The sequence below is a fragment of the Capricornis sumatraensis genome, chromosome 9 (assembly GCF_032405125.1).
Source record: "Capricornis sumatraensis isolate serow.1 chromosome 9, serow.2, whole genome shotgun sequence".
In the NCBI taxonomy this organism is placed as follows: Eukaryota; Metazoa; Chordata; class Mammalia; order Artiodactyla; family Bovidae; genus Capricornis; species Capricornis sumatraensis.
Genome location: NC_091077.1, coordinates 21804062 through 21822703, shown reverse-complemented (window position 1 = coordinate 21822703; position 18642 = coordinate 21804062). Strand labels below are relative to the sequence as shown.

The window sequence follows — 18642 nt, the reverse complement described above, 5'->3', positions numbered from 1 at the left end:
GAGGATCAGATTATAGAAGACACTATAGCTTCCTGCTCTCCTTTTCTTTCTCTTGGATCTGGGGGAAGCCAGCTGCTGTGTTGTGAGCAGCCCTGTGGAGGGACCCACTTGGTGAGGACCTGAGGCTTTCGAACAACCACATGAGTGAGTGTACCATTTGGAAGCAGATTCTCCAGCAGTAATACCTTCAGATAACTGCAGCTCACAGCTTGACCACACCTTCAGTAACATACCCTGAGTCAAAAATACCCAGATAGTAGTTAATCCTCCTATCTGTGGTATTAAATAAGTGCTATTGTGTTTTAAGCTGCTAAGTTTTAGGGTGTTGTGTTTTGTAGTGATAGATAATTAATATAATCATCAAGAATAAAAACCAGATCATTAGGGGCTACAGAGAGCATGTCATATGGAGACAAAAGCAATAATTTGAGAATGAAAAGGAATAAGGCAGGATCTTAAAGACATCAAGTGAAAGATAACATTAGAACTTGGTAGAAAGTACATGTAGTTCTGTGTCAAACTGATAAATTATGAAGAGCAGAAATCAACACTGTATTAATATTTTAGGACCCTTGCCAACACAGCTCCCTTTGTCCGAGTAAAGTACATATCTTAATCATTGTTGTGGCTCCGTTATTCTTTGTGTTTTGTAATTTTGGTAACTATCTGCTGAATGAATGAGAACTTTAGTAACTGTAGTTCCATGTGTTTATTGCTGCATAACAAACCCCCCTCAAAACTTGGTACCTCACAACAGTAATTTATTATGATCTTCCATGGTTCTGTGGGATAATTGGGCTTAAAACTACGTAGTTCTTATTTGGGGTATTTCATGCAATTGCAGTCACATGTTGGCTGCAGTCATTTCAAGGCTCTGTGGGCCTGGACATGCAGTATAGTTCACTCATATGGCCGGCGATGATGCTGACTGTTGGCTGGGAGCTCATCTGAGGCTCTGCTGGCCTGGGCTTTCAGATGGTTCACTCATATGGTTGGCGGTGATGCTGACTGTTGGCCACGGGCTTGCCTGTGCCGTCACACAGAACGCCTTCATGTGGCTTCCACCTGTGTCTTGGGCTTTTGGCAGCATAGTGGCTAGATTACCGCAGGAAGTATTCTAAGAGCAAATGTGTTAAGGCCTGGGCCCAGAAACTGTCATAGTGTTACTTCTGCTGTTTTTTTTTATTGGTCATAGTGTTACTGCTATTTTTTTACAGAGACCACGTCTATGTGTGTGTATGCAAATGTAAAAATGGGGTTAAAATTTAATGGATGCCTGTAGTTCTCCACGAAGATGACCCAGTCAAGTGAATGCTTGATTGTTATTAGGCTGTTGTAACTTTGTCACTTTTCAGGTAGCGGGCACATAACTTCTGGTCCATAACATCAGGAAGTAACGTGAGCATGAATTATTCGTAATCTGAATACGTTAATGTTTATTTGGGAAAGTTTTCCATTGCTCTGGTGTAAAAGATTACAGGTCTTTTGTTGCCACAGATTGGTTGGTTGGCATTTCTTGGTCATAGTGTGGACTTCTAAAAAATCATTAAGTAATAACAGTGTAAAGCTAATGCTTGAGTTTCTAGTTTATGATAAGATTCTCATTAGAAATCAGTTTATCATACTAATTTGATTTTGATTAAGAATTTAAAACTTTTCTGAAATAAGCTTAATAGCTTTTTATTTTTCAGATTAAATACAAGTTTTGTCGTTTCCGAGGTATTAACAAAAACAGGTTTGGGGCCAGTACCTGCCACAGGGGTGATAACTCATTAGCTAGAGTGGCAGTGGTAAAGTGGGTTCAACAACTTTTGTACCATAAACCCATATAGCATTTGACTGAATGGTTTCCTTCCTTCCTTCCTCTTTTCTTCCATCCTTCATTTTTTTAATGTTTAAAGTTTTTATTTTAAAAGTTTTAAACTTTTAAAACTTTTTATTTTGTAAATTTACACTTAAAGAAAATTTACAAAGATAGTACAGAGAGTTCACATGTATCCTTCACCCTGTTTCTCCTGATGTTCACAATTTATGTTACCATAATATGGCTATCAAAATCAAGAAATTAAATTTGGTATAATTCTATTAAACTACAAACCACATTTGAATTTTAGCAGTCTTTCTGTTAATATCCCTTTTCTATTTCAGGATCCAACTTAGGATCTCCACGTTGCATGTATTATCCTTGTTATTAATATTTATCCTTAGGCTCCTGTGTGGTCTACCATAGTTCTTCTTTGTCTTTCATGATCTTGACACTTCTGATGAGTATGGTCTGGTAATTTGTAAAATATCCTTCAGTTTGGCAGACAGCATGGTAAAATTGTTGCTATGAAGATCTCTCAATAGGTACTAAAATCAGTGGACAAAGGTTTGAGGAAAAACAGAATGTTTACATTGTCTTCAGTGCATTTCTCCTAGGTATTTATTGATTACACAGAGAAAAATAGTAACTTTACAGTGGATAAATCTGGCTGACACTGTCTTTACTAAGTAAGAGTAACATGCTGACATCATGTGCCCGTAGAAGGATACAACATCACTTCTATGGTATTCTTGCCAAAAAATACGTAACCTCCATCTCCTTATGAAGAAACATTACATTGCTTATTTTTAATTGTGTTTTCTGTGAAGGCAAAGCATAATTGAATTGAAGGAGAAGGAAATACCAGAATTAAGAAACAAACTGCAGAGTGTGAACAGAGACATACAGCGCCTCAAGAATGACATAGAAGAACAGGAAACACTCTTGGGTGCAATTATACCTGAAGAAGAAAGTGCTAAAGTGTGTCTGACAGATGTTACAATTATGGAGAGGCTCCAGGTACAGTTACTGCAGTTTAACGCAGAATAAAACTTGTTTCATGGTGGTTTGAAAATGATGTGTGAGTGTTTCAGTAGCTAGTTTTCTGGTACAAATTGTGTTTAGAGTTCCCTATTCTGAATTTCAGGTAGTTTCAGGAAGTAACTGCTTAACTTACACTTCTGAGTTTAGTTCTTTTTATCCATAAGTTAGGAGAATTATGTTTATTTTTCTTTTTTAGTCTGCTTCCTTTAATTTGCGTCCTCAGTTGGGTCTGACTCATTGTGGCCCCATGGACTGTAGCGCACCAGTTTCCTCTCTCCACGGGAATTTTTTCAGGCAAGAATACTGGAGTGGATTGCCATTTCCTTCTCGACAGGTCTTCTCGACCCAGGGATCAGACCCACGTCTCTTGTGTTTCCTGCATTGGCAGGCAGATTCTTTACCACTGAGCCACCTGGGAAGGTGCCTTTTATTTTCATCATTTAAATTAACTTAAGCATAAAATTAAGGAACAAGAGAGCTCTTCAAGAAAATTAGAGATACCAAGGGAACGTTTCATGCAAAGATGGGCACAATAATGGACAGAAATGGTGTGGACGTAACAGAAGCAGAAGATATTAAGAAGACGTGTCAAGAATACACAGAAGTATACAAAAAAGATCTTTGTGACCCAGATAATGAAAATGGTGTGATCACTCACCTGGAGCCAGACATCCTGGAATGTGAAGTCAAGTGAGCCTTAGGAAGCTTCACTAGGAACAAAGCTATTGGAGGTGATGGAATTCCAGTTGAGCTGTTTCAAATCCTGAAAGATGATGCTGTGAAAGTGCTGTACTCAATATGCCAACAAATTGGGAAAACTCAGCAGTGGCCACAGGACTGCGAAAGGTCAGTTTTCATTCCAGTCCCAAGTAAAGGCAATACCAAAGAATGTTCAAACTGCTGCACAGTTGCACTCATCTCACATGCTAGCAAAGTAATGCTCAAGATTCTCCAAGCCAGGCTTCAACAGTACATGAACTGTGAACTTCCAGATGTTCAAGCTGGATTTAGAAAAGGCAAAGGAAACAGAGATCAAATTGCCAACACCCGCTGAATCATCAAAAAAGCAAGAGAGTTCCAGAAAAACATCTACTTCTGCTTTATTGATTACACCAAAGCCTATGACTGTGTGGATCACAACAAACTGTGGAAAATTCTGAAAGAGATGGGAATACCAGAACATCTTACCTGTGCCTTCTGAGAAATCTGTATGCAGGTCAAGAAGCAACAGTTAGAATTGGCCATGGAACAATGGACTGGTTCCAAATTGGGAAAGGAGTACATCAAGGTTGTATTCTGTCACCCTGTTATTTAACTTAAATGCAGAGTACATCATGCGAAATTCCGGGCTCTATGAAGTGCAAGCTGGAATCAAGATTGCCGGGAGAAATATCAATAACCTCAGATAAGCATATGACACCATCCTTATGGCAGAAAGTGAAGAAGAACTAAAGAGCCTCTTGATGAAAGTGAAAGAGGAGAGTGAAAAAGCTGGCTTAAAACTCAACATACAAAAAACCAAGATCGTGGCATCCAGTCTCATCACTTCATGGCTAATAGATGGAGAAGCAGTGAGAGACCTTGTTTTCTTGGGCTCCAAAATCACTGCAGCCTAAAATAAAAAGACGCTTGCTGCTTGGAAGAAAAGCTATGACCAACCTAGACAGCATATTAAAAAGCAGAGACATTACGTTGCTGACAAAGGTCTCTATAGTCAAAGCTGTGGTTTTTCCAGTAATCATGTATGAATGCGAGAGTTGGACTATAAAGAAACCTGAGTGCTGAAGAATTGATGCTTTTGAACTGTGGTGTTGGAAAAGACTCTTGAGAGTCCCTTGGACTGCAAGGAGCTCAAACCAGTCAGTCTTAAAGGAAGTCAGTCCTAAATATTCATTGGAAGGACTGATGCTGAAGCCGAAACTCCAGTACTTTGGCCACTTGATGTGAAGAACTGATTCATTGGAAAAGATCCTGATGCTGGGAAAGACTGAAGGCAGGAGGAGAAGGGGACAACAGAGGATGAGATGATTGGATGGCATCACCGACTCAATGGACATGAGTTTGAGCAAGCTCCAGGTATTAGTGATGTACAGAGAAGCCTGGTGTGCTGCAGTCCATGGAGTCACAAAGAGTTAGATATGACTGAGCAACTGAACTGACTGACTGAAGCATAAAAATAATTTCATTTTTATCGTATTAAAATTTGTTAAAATTATATCTGAGAACAGTTACAAATTAGATTTTTAAAAGTAATTAAAAGCAGTTAATTTGTAAAGATCTTGAATAATGATAATGTCATAAATTTCCTAAAGGAAATAACTTTGATTTATTCTTAAGATGGAACTAAAAGATGTTGAAAGAAAAATTGCACAGCAAGCAGCTAAACTCCAAGGACTAGATTTGGATCGAAGCGTTCAGCAAGTAAACCAGGAAAAACAAGAAAAACAACACAAGTTAGATACAGGTAATAGAGTGTGTTTCCTTATAAAGACTTTAGCATTCCAAGCATATGGTTTTTACCATTAATTTGGTAACTGTTATGTGGACAAGGAACAGTCTTCCAGTCCACGGTATAGTCACTTTCTTTTCTCAAAAGCATCACTTCTCGGTTTCCTTTCTTTACGGAACAGACTTTGAATAATAGGAACTTTTGAATAATTAGTAATAGATGGAAAGTGAAAGTCGCTCAGTCATGTACATCTCTTTGTGACCACGTGGACTATAGAGTCCATGGATTTCTCCAGGCCAGAATACTGGAGTAGGTAGCCTTTCCCTTCTCCAGGGGATCTTCCCAACCCAGGGATTGAACCCAGGTCTCCTGCATTGCAGGCGGATTCTTTTACCAGCTGAGCCACAAGCATAGCCCAAATAATAGATAAGCTGTTCTCTTTCTCAGTCATACATGCCCTGTGAGCTCACCCCTGGCTCTTGGGACAGCAGACGGGTTTGGGAGCTGGGTAGATTGTTCTGGCATTTTACTTGCAGTTTGTGGGACCCACAGAAACTCAGCCATTGTGAATGCCACAGACCTATAAACTGGAAAGATGTTACTTAGAGTATTTTCTGTGCCCTTCCATTAATCACTGTATGGATGTGTTCTCATGCAGTTTCTAGTAAGATAGAATTGAACCGTAAGCTTATACAGGACCAGCAGGAACAGATTCAACACCTAAAAAGCACAGCAAATGAACTTAAATCAGAAAAACTTCAGATATCCACTAATTTACAACGTCGGCAGCAGCTGGAGGAACAGACTGTGGAATTATCTACTGAAGTTCAGTCCTTATACAGAGAAATAAAGGTAAAAACATTCATATGTATTTTTTTATAATTAGTTCAGATATATGAAGTGCTCTTTTTGGGACAATGGCCAAAATATGTTTATTGTGAGAATCAAATCAAAATGGTATACAGAACTTACACTAATAGGAAAAGACTTCTGGGAGAAGGTTTACTGGCCATAAGAAGAAAGAACTGGCTGCCTGGTTAAGTAGTAAACTTCCTATTACTGGGGTGGTCTGGTGGTGGCTGCTAACTCCGTATAAGGATTCCTACCTGTATTGGAGATTGTCTTATCTAAAAATCCTACATGGATGGCAGACACTGCCTCTCAGACATAGCACTCTTTGATTCCAGATGTAATTTCAGCGTACTTCCCACTACAATCAGCAGGCGCTGAGCTGACACATGGAATGGAAGCTAATTGGCATCCCTCATCTAGTTTAATCAGACCTAAGTAAAAAGTGAAAGTGAGAGTCACTCAGTCATGTCCGACTCTTGGCGACCCCACGGACTATATGGAATTCTCCAGGCCACAATACTGGAGTGGGTAGCTGTTCCCTTCCCCAGGGGATCTTCCCAACCCCGGGATCGAAGCCAGGTCTCCTGTGTTGCAGGCGGATTCTTTACCAGCTGAACCACCAGGGAAGCCCCAAATCAAACCTAAGACTCAGCCAATTAAATTTTTGAACAGTTTTATAAAAAATAGTCTTATCTAGGTTTATAAGTGTGCACATTCAGTAAGAACTAAGTATATTACTGAATCTGTTGTTACTATAAATGTTTCTTAAGTAGTTTTAGATTACAGAATATCAGAGGCTTAGAGTATAGTATAAATAGTAGTACTACCTTTTTTATTTTTTTACTGCTTATAAAACACTGTGACATTGAAACTATTGTATCTCATTTTGCATTCAGTGTATCATTTTGATAAATGTGACAAAATTTCCTTGTTGTAGAAAAAGAAGTTGAGACTTCCAGATATCCCATGATTTGTCCAAGTTCATACAGTTAGTAGGAGACAGAGTTAATTTACTGATATATATCTTATGATATGTAAGACATCTGACTTCCTACCATACCTAACCACTTCCTAATATAAAATATACTGACACTGAACTAATTCTGAATAATTGTTTCTACCTTTATGAATTCACTAGTTACTTTAGGATCTTGTGAGGATCAGGGTTTTGAACAACAGTTATTATGCTATAGAGATGTTGCAAGGCCAAATGATGTGGACTTCTGATTAAAATAGTTTTTTGAAAACCCCTTTCTTTCCAAAATAAGTCAGGACACACCTACATCAGTGTACTAGTATGGTTTAATTACCATAAAATATCTACTTAGCTTCAGCAAGCTAAGCTTAATGTCAAAAGTTCCTTTATGATCATATTTCCATCTGTGAAAGAAAGAACTGAACTGAAAGAGCTTTCCTTTTCTTCAGCTACACAGAGCTGATATGGACCCCTACAAACTCAGGGAAATTTACCTGAAGCCACGTGTTCATGTAATTGGAAGCACATGGCATAGATTAAGAATCAAGTCAGTGATCTAAAAAGAACTGATACAAATGAACTTACAAAGCAGAAGGGGACTCACAGACCCAGAGAAAAAGCTCATGGTCGCCCGGCTGGAGGCAGATGAAAGAAAGGGATGATTAGAGAGTTTGGGATATGCATGTACACACTGCTATATTTAAAATGGATAACCAGCAAGGACCTACTGTGTAGCACATAGAACTCTGCTCAATGTTATATGGCAGCCTGGATAGGAGAGGAGTTTGGGGGAGAACGGATACAGGTGTATGTATGGCTCAGCCCCTTCCCTGTTCATCTGAAACTGTCACAACATTGTTAAGACAAAATTAAAATTTTGAAAAGAAAAAAAGAATCAAGTCAGTATAGCATATATACTTGCTGGACACAGTATAGCACAGTGTCTAAAGAGTGACTCTGGAGTTGAATGAGATTTGAATCCTGGCTCCTTCATTTACTGGTTTTGGGGACCCTGGACAAATCATTTCTGTGCTCATCTGAAATTTAGCATGAAAATAATGGTACTTTCCTTATAGGGTTGTTGAAAGGAGCAAATGAATGATTTAATCATTTAAAATATTTTTAAAGCCTGGTACATAGAAAGTGGTTTTATTATGGCTATGAAGTCTGAAATAAGATAATGTAATGCTATTACATAAGGTCTTATATATTTTATATCTTTAGGATGCTAAAGAGCAGCTAAGCCCTTTGGAAACAACACTGGAAAAATTTCAGCAGGAGAAAGAAGAATTAATCAACAAAAAAAATACAAGCCACAAAATAGCACAAGATAAAGTAAGATTTCATTTATTATATATTTACCAAAAACATTTTTTTAATTATTATATTAAAAGCACCAAGTTGGACACTGATATTTCACATGAAATTAAAAGCATGATAAAATAATATTTGTGACATAATATTTGTGACATAATCTTTTTTTAAATAAGGATTATTTATAAATTATTTTGCTTTTTTTGTATTATTTTGCTTCTTGATTTAAACTATTAATAGAAGTTTGAGAATTGAGAGCTTTTAATCTAATCCCTTAGCTAATAAAGGGAGGTCATAAAATTTGATTTGAGATAAAATGTGTCAGTGATGGAAACTGGAACCAGCATTTCTAACTTCCAAGCCCATGTTTCACTGTATGCTCCTGTTAAGTTTTTGTTACCTTAAATAAGATATTCCTTGGAAATAAATCTTCCTAAATGCCTACTCCCAATATTTAATAAACATTTTTCTACAGATAAATGAAATCAAAGAGAAGGTAAAAAATATTCACAGTTACATGAAAGACATTGAGAATTATATTCAAGATGGAAAAGATGACTATAAGAAGGTAATTAAAACTACTTAATTGAATATAATTTAAATTGATTTGTTTATATTTTTATTTTTTGTGCTTAAGAAATTTTCTTTTTTGTAGCAAAAAGAAACTGAACTTAATAAAGTCATAGCTCAAATAAGTGAATGTGAGAAACACAAAGAAAAGATTAATAAGGAAATGGGAATCATGAGACAAGATATTGATACACAGAAGGTAGGTCCTTTTTCTGCTGATGATTTATGGTGGTATTTATACCAGTAACATTCTTACCTTTTTTATTTTTTACTCTTCAGTACTTGCATTGAGTAGATATGAAAACAGTAGGGAAAAGCAATTCTTGTGTATATATTTATATAAAAAGTATGTTTCTCTTTTACGTCATTGAGAGACAAAGCAAATTTTCCTGTGGTACTATAAAAAGAGACATATTTTCATTTGTAAAATGCAATTTTAAAAAACTACACTTGGTGTAACTTAAGTTATTGTGATTCGTTTGATCATAACATTTTTTTTCTGATTTTTTTTATTGAAGTATAGTTGGATTACAATGTTGTGTCAGTTACTGCTGTACAGCAAAGTGACTCAGTTATGTATTATATATACACTCATTTTCATATTCTTTTCCATTATGGTTTATCACAGGATATTGATATAGTTCCCTGTGCTGTACAGTAGGACTTTGTTGTTTGTCCATTCTATATATACCAGTTTGCATATGCTAATCCCAACTCCCAGTCCCCAACCTCTCTCACATCCCTCCCCCTTGGCAACCACTAGTCTTCTTTCTGTGTCCATGATTCTGTTTCATGTGTGTGCATGCATGCTCAATTGTGTCTCACTCTTTGTGACCCCATGGAATGTAGCCCACCAGGCTCCTCTGTCCATGGGATTTCTCAGGCGAGAGTAGTGGAGTGGGTTACCATTTCCTTCTCCAGGGGATTTTCCTGACCCAGGGATTGAACCCGCATCTCTTGCATCTCCTGCAGTGGCAGGCGGATTCTTTACCACCGTGCCACCATAGGTTCGTTTGTGTCATATTTTAGATTCTCTATATAAATGATATCGTATGGTATTTGTCTTTGTTTTTCTGACTTCATGTAGTGTAATCTTGAGTGGCATCCATGTTGCTGCAAATAGAGTTATTTCATTCTCTTTAACGGCTGAGTAATACTCCATATGTATGTACCACAGCTTTATTCATTTGTCAGTGGACATTTAGGTTACTTCCATGTCTTGGCTGTTGTGAATAGTGCTGCTGTGAATGTGGGGGCTGCATGTATCTTTTTGAATTATAATTTCATCTGGATGTATGCCCAGGAGTGGAGTTGCTGGTTCATATGGTAATTGTTTTCAATTTTCTGAGGAATCTCCATACTATTTTTCCACAGTGGCTGCACCAATTTATATTCCCACCAACAGTGTAGGAGGGCTCCCTGAGAAAAGCAATTCTAATAACATTGTGATTTCTTCTTTCCTTTTTTGTTTTCAGTAAGAGACTTCCTTGGTAAAAATTTAAACATAAAAACATAAAATTAAAAGTCTCCCTCTCCTGCTGACAATTGTCAGTCTTACTTCTCTATATTATTGTTAAATGTTGTAAGTAGACTATACATTGTTTTTCATTTGATTCCTTTATTTGCTTTCTCTATTAAAGAAATTAATTTCTACCGTATAATTAAAATCACATTGAGAAAATAATTTTCAACATGTCTTATATGAACATGATGGTTAATATCTTCAAAAACTATACCGTTTCTCTGTTCTTGTTGTTTTGAACAAAATTTAATGTTTGAATGCTTTAAACACTTGGTTATAAATAATGGTTAAAATCTCTTTAAAGATTAGCCATATCTTAAATATGAGTATCAGTTCAGTTCAGTTGCTCAGTCGTGTCCGACTCTCTGTGACCCAGTGAACTGCAGCACGCCAGGCCTCCCTGTCCATTACCAACTCCCAGAGTTTACCCAAACTCATGTTCATTGAGTCAGTGATGCCATCCAACCATCTCATCCTCTGTTGTCCCCTTCTCCTCCTGCCCTCAATCTTTCCCAGCATCAGGGTCTTTTCAAATGAGTCAGCCCTTTGCATCAGGTGGCCAAAGTATTGGAGTTTCAGCTTCAACATCAGTCCTTCCCATATTAGTATCAGTCAGAGGTCAATCGAATCTCTGCCATCTAATAAAGGCTATATAAATTTATGATGCATATATAATAGTTACCATTAGCTTATTATGTGTGTTTTCTATTTAAGATCACAATCTGTAAATAAAGTCCATACAAATATACAGAGATAGTTAAGATAATACCAGTCTGTGACCCTTTTCAAGTTGATGGTCTAAATTTAGTAGATCTGACTACATTAGTTTACTTTTATAACCTACCTTGTTCTAGAAGTTGTTTACTAATTATTTACATAAAGCAATGCTAAGTAATAAATTAATGAGAAAATGAAACAGTGTAGAAATAAGGATAAGAAGGACAGTGAAGCAGGAGAGTACTAAGTATATAAAATGTAGGCCGTGAAATCTTACATGCTTGCTGAAGATCTCAGTAGTCACATGAAAAGAGAAAGTCATAATTAAGATTCATAATTTGTTTCAAAACTGAAAACAAACCAGTTTCCTGGACTGAGACCAGAGAAAAATGTCTCTGTAGGCATTCATGGAAAGAGAGGAAGACACTGTATAGATTAATAGAAACCAGGTCTTCAACAAACTTCATGGGGCTTTTTTTTTTCTGAGGCCTTTTTTTTGCAGTATGTTTCAGTACCTTTATTATCCCTTGAGGAAGGTTCTGTAGAAGGTGGTATGCTTGGAGCCTAAAATAAATGTTAGAGTGTTTGGAGAGCAAAAGTTAGCTATAGGCACCTATCAAAATCACACGGGTTTTTCCCACTCCTAAGTATATAACCAAGAATTTAAAATATATATTTGCATGATGCTGCCACTGCTGCTAAGTCACATCAGTCATGTCTGACTCTATGCGACCCCATAGACAACACCCCACCAGGCTCCCCAGTCCCTGGGATTCTCCAGGCAAGAACACTGGAGTGGGTTGCCATTTCCTTCTCCAATGCCTGAAAGGAAAAGGAAAAGTGAAGTCTCTCAGTCGTGTCTGACTCTTAGCATCCCCATGGACTGCAGCTTACCAGGCTCCTCATCCATGGGATTTTCCAGGCAAGAGTACTACTAGAGTGGGTTGCCATAGCCCTCTCAAATATATTTGCATAAAATATGGAAAACAGCCCAAATTGTTATCACCTGATGAATGGATGAACAGAATGTGGTATATTCATATATATTTGCCAGGAATCTCCAGAGAAACAGAACCAATAAGAGACTGATAAATACAGATAAAGATATAGACAAAGATAGTTATCGTAAGGAATTAACTCAAGTGATTGTGGAGGCTGAGAATTCCCAAGATTTGTGGTTGGCAAGCTGGAGACCCAGGAGAGCTGATGGTGTAGTTCTGGCCTGAGAACTAGGAGAGTTAAAATATTCTCTTGATCCAAGAAGAGCCAAGGTTTCACCTTAAATATGAAGACAAGGAAAAAAACCACCATCCCACCTCCTACAGTCAGGCAGGATGATTACCCCTTAATCAGCCTTTTTTGCGCTGTTCAGGTCTTTAGTTGACTGGATATGGCCCATCCACATTAGGAAGGGCAGTCTGCTTTATTCCGTCTACCAATTTAAATTTTAATCTCACCCAGAAACACTGTCATAGACAGCATAGTGTTTGACCAGTGTCTAGGCACCCTGTGGTGTCAAGTTGACACACAAAATCAACCATCACGGAATATTAGTGAAGTCATTCAGTTGTGTCCGACTCCGTGACCCCATGGACTGTACCCCACCAGGCTCCTCTGTCCATGGGATTTTCCAGGCAATAGTACTGGAGTGGGTTGCCATTTCCTTCTCCAGGGGATCTTCCCAACCCAGGGATCGAACCCAGGTCTCCCACATTGTAGACAGACACTTTACCATCTGAGCCACCAGGGAAGTCCTCACGGAATATTACTCAACCATTACAAGTAAGGAAATAATAGATGCTATAATCTGGACAAACCTTGGAAGCATTATGCTTAAATGAAAGAAGTCAGTCACAAAAGACCATATTGTATGATTCTATTAACATGAAATGTATAGAATAGGCAAATCATAGAGACAGCAGATTAGTGTTGCTTGGGATAAGGGGGAGGGAGAGAAAAGGGAATAGAGAGTGACTACTAATGGGTGTGGAGTTTGGGGGGCAATGAAATGTGCTGGAATTAGCACTTTATGAATACACGGAAACCACTGAATTGAAAAAAGTGGCAAATTTTGTGGTATATGAGTTACATCTCAATTAAAAAGAATAAATCACCTGGGTTATTGAAAATACACATCTGTCTCCATTCCAGATCAATAAATCAGAACCTCTGGGGCATGGGCAGAGGCATGTATATTTTGTTAAAAGTCCTCAGGGGTTCTGATGTATCAGTTACTGAGTCAGAGCACTGTATAGCTTTCAGGAAATTGCTCTATAAATGGCATTTTCCCCAACTAGACTTTTGGTGAATTTTAGAATGTAGTTTATTCAGCATATTACTCTATCACAAGTACCTATAATGCAGCAAATTTTCATGTTTCCTTTAGGTGGCAAACCACATGCATTAACTACTCTCTGAACTGAGTGATTGGGATTACTATCAAACAGTTGAAGAACCTAACAGCATATTTATGTACTTAAGCCCTATTAAATTTACTCCACAGAATTAAAAAATTTGGAAGCTTAATAATCTTGCTCATTTTTCAGATGAAGGAAACTGGAGGTAACCTGACTTGCCAAAGGTCATAAAAGTAATAAGAGTCAAACTTGACCCTGATACTTTCTCTCTTCCTCCTCTGATACTTTATATTTGGAAGACTGTAACTGGAATTTTTACTGCTTAAGAGTACTGGAGTGGGTTGCTATTTCCTTCTCCAGGAGATCTTCCCAACCCAGGGATCGAACCTGGGTCTCCCACATTGCAGGCAGACGCTTTACCATCTGAGCCACCAGGGAAGACTCAAAGTACAAGGGCAGATTTGACCCCAAAAAAATTTCACTAGCTTATTGAGCTAAGCATTGTATTTAGTACTTTTTATATACAATAACTATTTTAACATTAAAGTAGTTCTCTTGACAGGTGGTATTATTGTCCCTATGTTACAAGTAAACTGAGGCTCAGAGAATTTAAACTAGTTTGCCCGAAGTCATCCTGTTTGAAAGTTGGAATGCTGAGATTTGAGCCTAGGTATATCTGACTTCAAAGCCTATACTCTTTAACTACTGTGCCGAATACTGTCTTCCTGAATGAAAAACCAATTAGAAGCTGACCTGAAAGAAATGTCTAGCTTTCTGGTGACCGTGCAGGCTAACAGACCAGGAATATTATTTCATGCAAAAAATCAGTCTCACCTAAGAATGTGATAGCCCTTCAGAGAATCCTTTCAGGTATTCATGAAAGCAAATTCCATTGTTCTGTTAGATAAAAGCAAGCAAAGCCACATTCTTTTGTTCCTAATAAGGAAGAAGTATAAGCATAGTCCCTCATGGAAGGATCTTGGGGAATCATAGCAGCTGTGGTGGTACATTAGGTTGCCTTGGCAACAAAAGGTAGTTTACAACTATATCATTTTTGTCGTCTCTAGCTTATTATGATGCCTTTAATAGATATGTATAGATTTACATTATTAGTTGTAGGAAAACTGAAAGGAGCCTTAATGAAGTTAAAAAAAAAATAGCAAAACTCAGAATAGTGATTTATAGATGGGCAGGGTTGGATGTGAACATTAAGCATGTGAGAGAAGTGGCTTCTCTTCTGATCTCCCACTTCCCAAAACCGTGGTGACTCTGGTGTCATTACTTTGGCAACAAAACGTTATCAAAGATCTGCCTCCTCCCCTCACCCCCACTTCCCTCCACTCTGAGTTTTTCTCAGGTTGCTGTAGAAGGGTCTTCTTTGAAAAGGCCTGACTCCAAACTTAAGGTAAATTTTTTATATTCAGGCTCTTTGGAGCCAAACCACCATTGTTTTGCAGGAAGACTTTTTCTCCCTAAGTTGCAAAGAGTCAACTTATAAATTGTATTCTGTTTGTGTCTTGACAACATAGTCCATTATAATCACCAGGAAAACTACTGAAATAATTGTGTGGTGCTGCTGCCACCAAATGATTTAATGGTTGCTTTTTAAGGACAAAACTACTCAACAAGAACAGCTAAATTTAAAGTTTTTCAGTTCAGTTCAGTGGCCAGAAAAAAAGTCATCAAGTATATAGACATACTATTTTTGTGAAACTTCTTACTGCCTTGTCAGCTTGAAGGTGAAGATCTTATCTGACATACCGTATATAATGGTCTTGGCACATGTTAGTAGACAAATACAACTGGGGAAAAAGTGGGGGAGACTTTGATAGTAGTCTTGCTCTCGTATCTCTTAGATCAGTGGGCTCCATTGTGAGGTTCTTAGGAAAGATGACCCTATGGGGCCTAGGTATGAAATACTGAAAATCTAGTTGTGCGTTTTCTCTCATCATTTAAATGTCTGTTTTGTGTGTATATGGGCCTTCCAGATTGTCTAGGCCTGGAGGTCCCTTTACACTGGCTTCTCCCTCTGCTGAGTTACACATGAGTCTAAGGCAGAATTGGTACTGCCTGTTGCCAGTTACCTGCTATGAATCACATGTTGGTAACTTGATTATTTTTGTTAATGAATTTAATATTTACATTTAGATACAAGAAAGGTGGCTACAGGATAACCTTACTTTAAGAAAAAGAAATGAAGAACTAAAAGAAGTTGAAGAAGAAAGAAAACAACATTTGAAGGAAATGGGTCAAATGCAGGTTTTACAAATGAAAAAGTGCGTTTTTAAAAATAGTCTTTAGTTTAAATAAAGGTCCTTATTATTGACATGTGAAATATATTCAATGCTTTTTTTTTTTAAAGAATTTAAACCTGTGCCCAGAGTGTCCTTTCAAACTTGAAAGAAGGTGGGCACTTGCATACAAATACATTTAATGGCTTTATAAACCAAATTACTAAAGAAGTAGTAACACAGAATTTATAGTCACATTGTAACTATGCAGTGATAGCCAGTATTAAACATATCTAATTCACAGACTTTAGCAAGCCTGCTTCACAAGTTAATGGTAGAAAGAATATCTGGCCTCTGAACCCTGCCTGGGTCAGTGCTTATGCTTTCTGTAATTGCTAGCGGAGTTACAGCCAGTTCTTTGTCCTTGGTGACCCATTGTACATGGTCCCAGGTATAATTATGTGCCAGCCAAAGCATTTGATTAATTAGATTCTTCTTTCATCTGGTTTTATTGATACTTACTATAGTTGCTATCTTCCTGCTACAGCAGAAAATATTTTATTCTTGGTTTCTTTGCCTTATGAATTCTGTAAGAAGCTGGTTGATGCTGAGGCACTAGTCTGGTGTTAAAGATTGTACTAGCCAAACAGTTTTTGGTCCCACCTCAGCTGGTTAGATATACTCATTCATTCAGCCATTCCTTATGAAATTTTCATTTTTCTTCTTGACTTCACAAAGAAATCTGGATCAAAGAATGCTTAGGTTTTTCTGAAAGATATAATAAATTGAAATTTAATTTAGTTATTAAAACCTAACAAAAAGTTACTCCTGTGTTATTGTAAGTTCTCTTAGTTTGGTCATTTTCAATCTCATATATCAAGGAACTAAGACTTAACTAGAAGAGCTCTTTATCTTTCAGCCTGTTTGTTTTTTATGCATTAGAACACTGAGACCCAGAAAAAAAGATAGGAAATTAGAGTGAAAGCCAGGAACATGACCCAGATATCCTAGCTTCCAAGCTGTACTCTTTAACATTGTAATGTTGGTGCTCTTGGTGGCAAGTTGGACGGGGGGGAAGCTTATAGAAAAAGCCTTTAAATGAAACCGTATATTCCTTGCTGCTAAAGACCAAAATCAGATATTTTTATAATTCCTTCTGTAATTGGCACATAACAGTGCATTTCACATTCAGTCAGACTGCTAAGCACAACTGCTCTTTTTCAAACCTTTCTTCAACCAGGACACAACAACAATGTCAACAAAACAGAAATCAGGCCAGTTCTTTAAGTATATTCATAAACTTGAGAGGCGTGCTTGGCAAATAAGAGGACACTTAATAAGTAATTGTTGAATGAAGATTTTTAAAGCATATGTTAAAATCTGCATTATCTACCAAGTTATGAGAAAAGTTTAAGTATTTTACTTTTATGATCAGTGTGATGCTTTTTATACTTATGTAAGAGAAATTTTGTTTTCATAGAGGAAAATAAACTATTAGTAGTATTACAACATAAATTAATAGTTTGAGGTAAAATTTTATTTTGTCTAACATACTGTGAACAAACTGATAAAACCTGTTAGTAACTTCTCAGAGTTGTACACTTAGATCACAATGAGAAGTTTATAAATTTGTAATATTAATCACCAAAAGTACTTTACTTTGGTTAATGTGTAAACATCAGGAACTTTTTCAGTGTTCGCATGTTATGAGAGTACTTTATTCAGCACACACAAATCAGCTGTTTAGAAACCTGGATGCTTCAGAGATTTGGAAAGAAGAAAGTTTTCTTTAGTATTGAAGCCTTAAAGAAAAAGCAAGGAAAGACTGTATTCTGATTGCAAAGAGAAGGATATATTTATCTAGCTGAAGAAATCTGGCTTTTCTCCTGTGGGCTGCTAAAATCTAAAAATGGTCCTCATTTGTTATTTTCCCTCCTAGTGAACATCAGAAGTTGGAAGAAAAAATAGACAATATAAAAAGAAATCACAGTTTGGCAATAGGACGACAGAAAGGTTATGAGGAAGAAATTATTCATTTTAAGAAAGAACTTCGAGAACCTCAATTTCGGGATGCTGAGGAAAAGTACAGGGAAATGATGATTATTATGAGAACAACAGAGCTTGTGAACAAGGATCTGGACATCTATTATAAGACCCTTGACCAGTAAGTACTGGGGATTTGGTTCCTACTGCAGTCAGTATCAGCTAGCATAATTTAGGCTTACTCACCACTCCCTTTTAACTTTTTTAATGTATTTCATACCTAGCAGAGAATAGAAAAATATATGTATGTATGTTAAGTAAAGCGTGCTTACTTGAATTACGAAATTAAGTTATAAGGTATATTAATATTAACGAGCATCATGATCCCACTCCCATACCCAATCTGAGAACTCTACCACTATCACTACCGTCCACTGAGATGCTCCTCCTCATCTCAGCCACTTGTCATCCCCGCTCCCTGTAACTGCTGACATAGATTTTTGCTCTCTCTGCTTTAAAAAAAAGTGATATTCTTTGTACTCTTCTAGAATTTTTTTTTTTGCTTGTTTTGTTTTGCTTTTATTAAGTTGCTTATAGCTGTGGTTGATACATTTTCAGTGATGTACAGAATTCTGTTGTGGAAATTACCATAATGTATCCATTTTCTGGTAGATGGACGTTTGGGTTGTTTCCAGGCCTTTACTAATCTAACCCTTATTGCTAGGAACATTTGTGTCATGTGGAGTAAAAATGTAAGAGATTCTCTGGAGTACACGTGGGAGTAAAATTGCTGGGTTGCAGGGTATGCTGTTTCACAAAATAA

At 37.2% G+C, this 18642-nt stretch overlaps 1 protein-coding gene across 1 annotated transcript in view; it reads left to right on the top strand.

Moving 5' to 3' along the window:
* The window catches only part of RAD50 (RAD50 double strand break repair protein), a 113126-nt gene that overhangs the window by 70084 nt on the left and 24400 nt on the right, over window positions 1–18642 (top strand). The window contains exons 14-21 of the mRNA XM_068980088.1: window positions 2635–2824; window positions 5186–5312; window positions 5956–6149; window positions 8350–8460; window positions 8915–9007; window positions 9095–9208; window positions 15754–15881; window positions 17776–18000. Coding sequence (XP_068836189.1) covers window positions 2635–2824; window positions 5186–5312; window positions 5956–6149; window positions 8350–8460; window positions 8915–9007; window positions 9095–9208; window positions 15754–15881; window positions 17776–18000 — 1182 coding nt within the window. The remainder of the gene's footprint in view (window positions 1–2634; window positions 2825–5185; window positions 5313–5955; window positions 6150–8349; window positions 8461–8914; window positions 9008–9094; window positions 9209–15753; window positions 15882–17775; window positions 18001–18642) is intronic.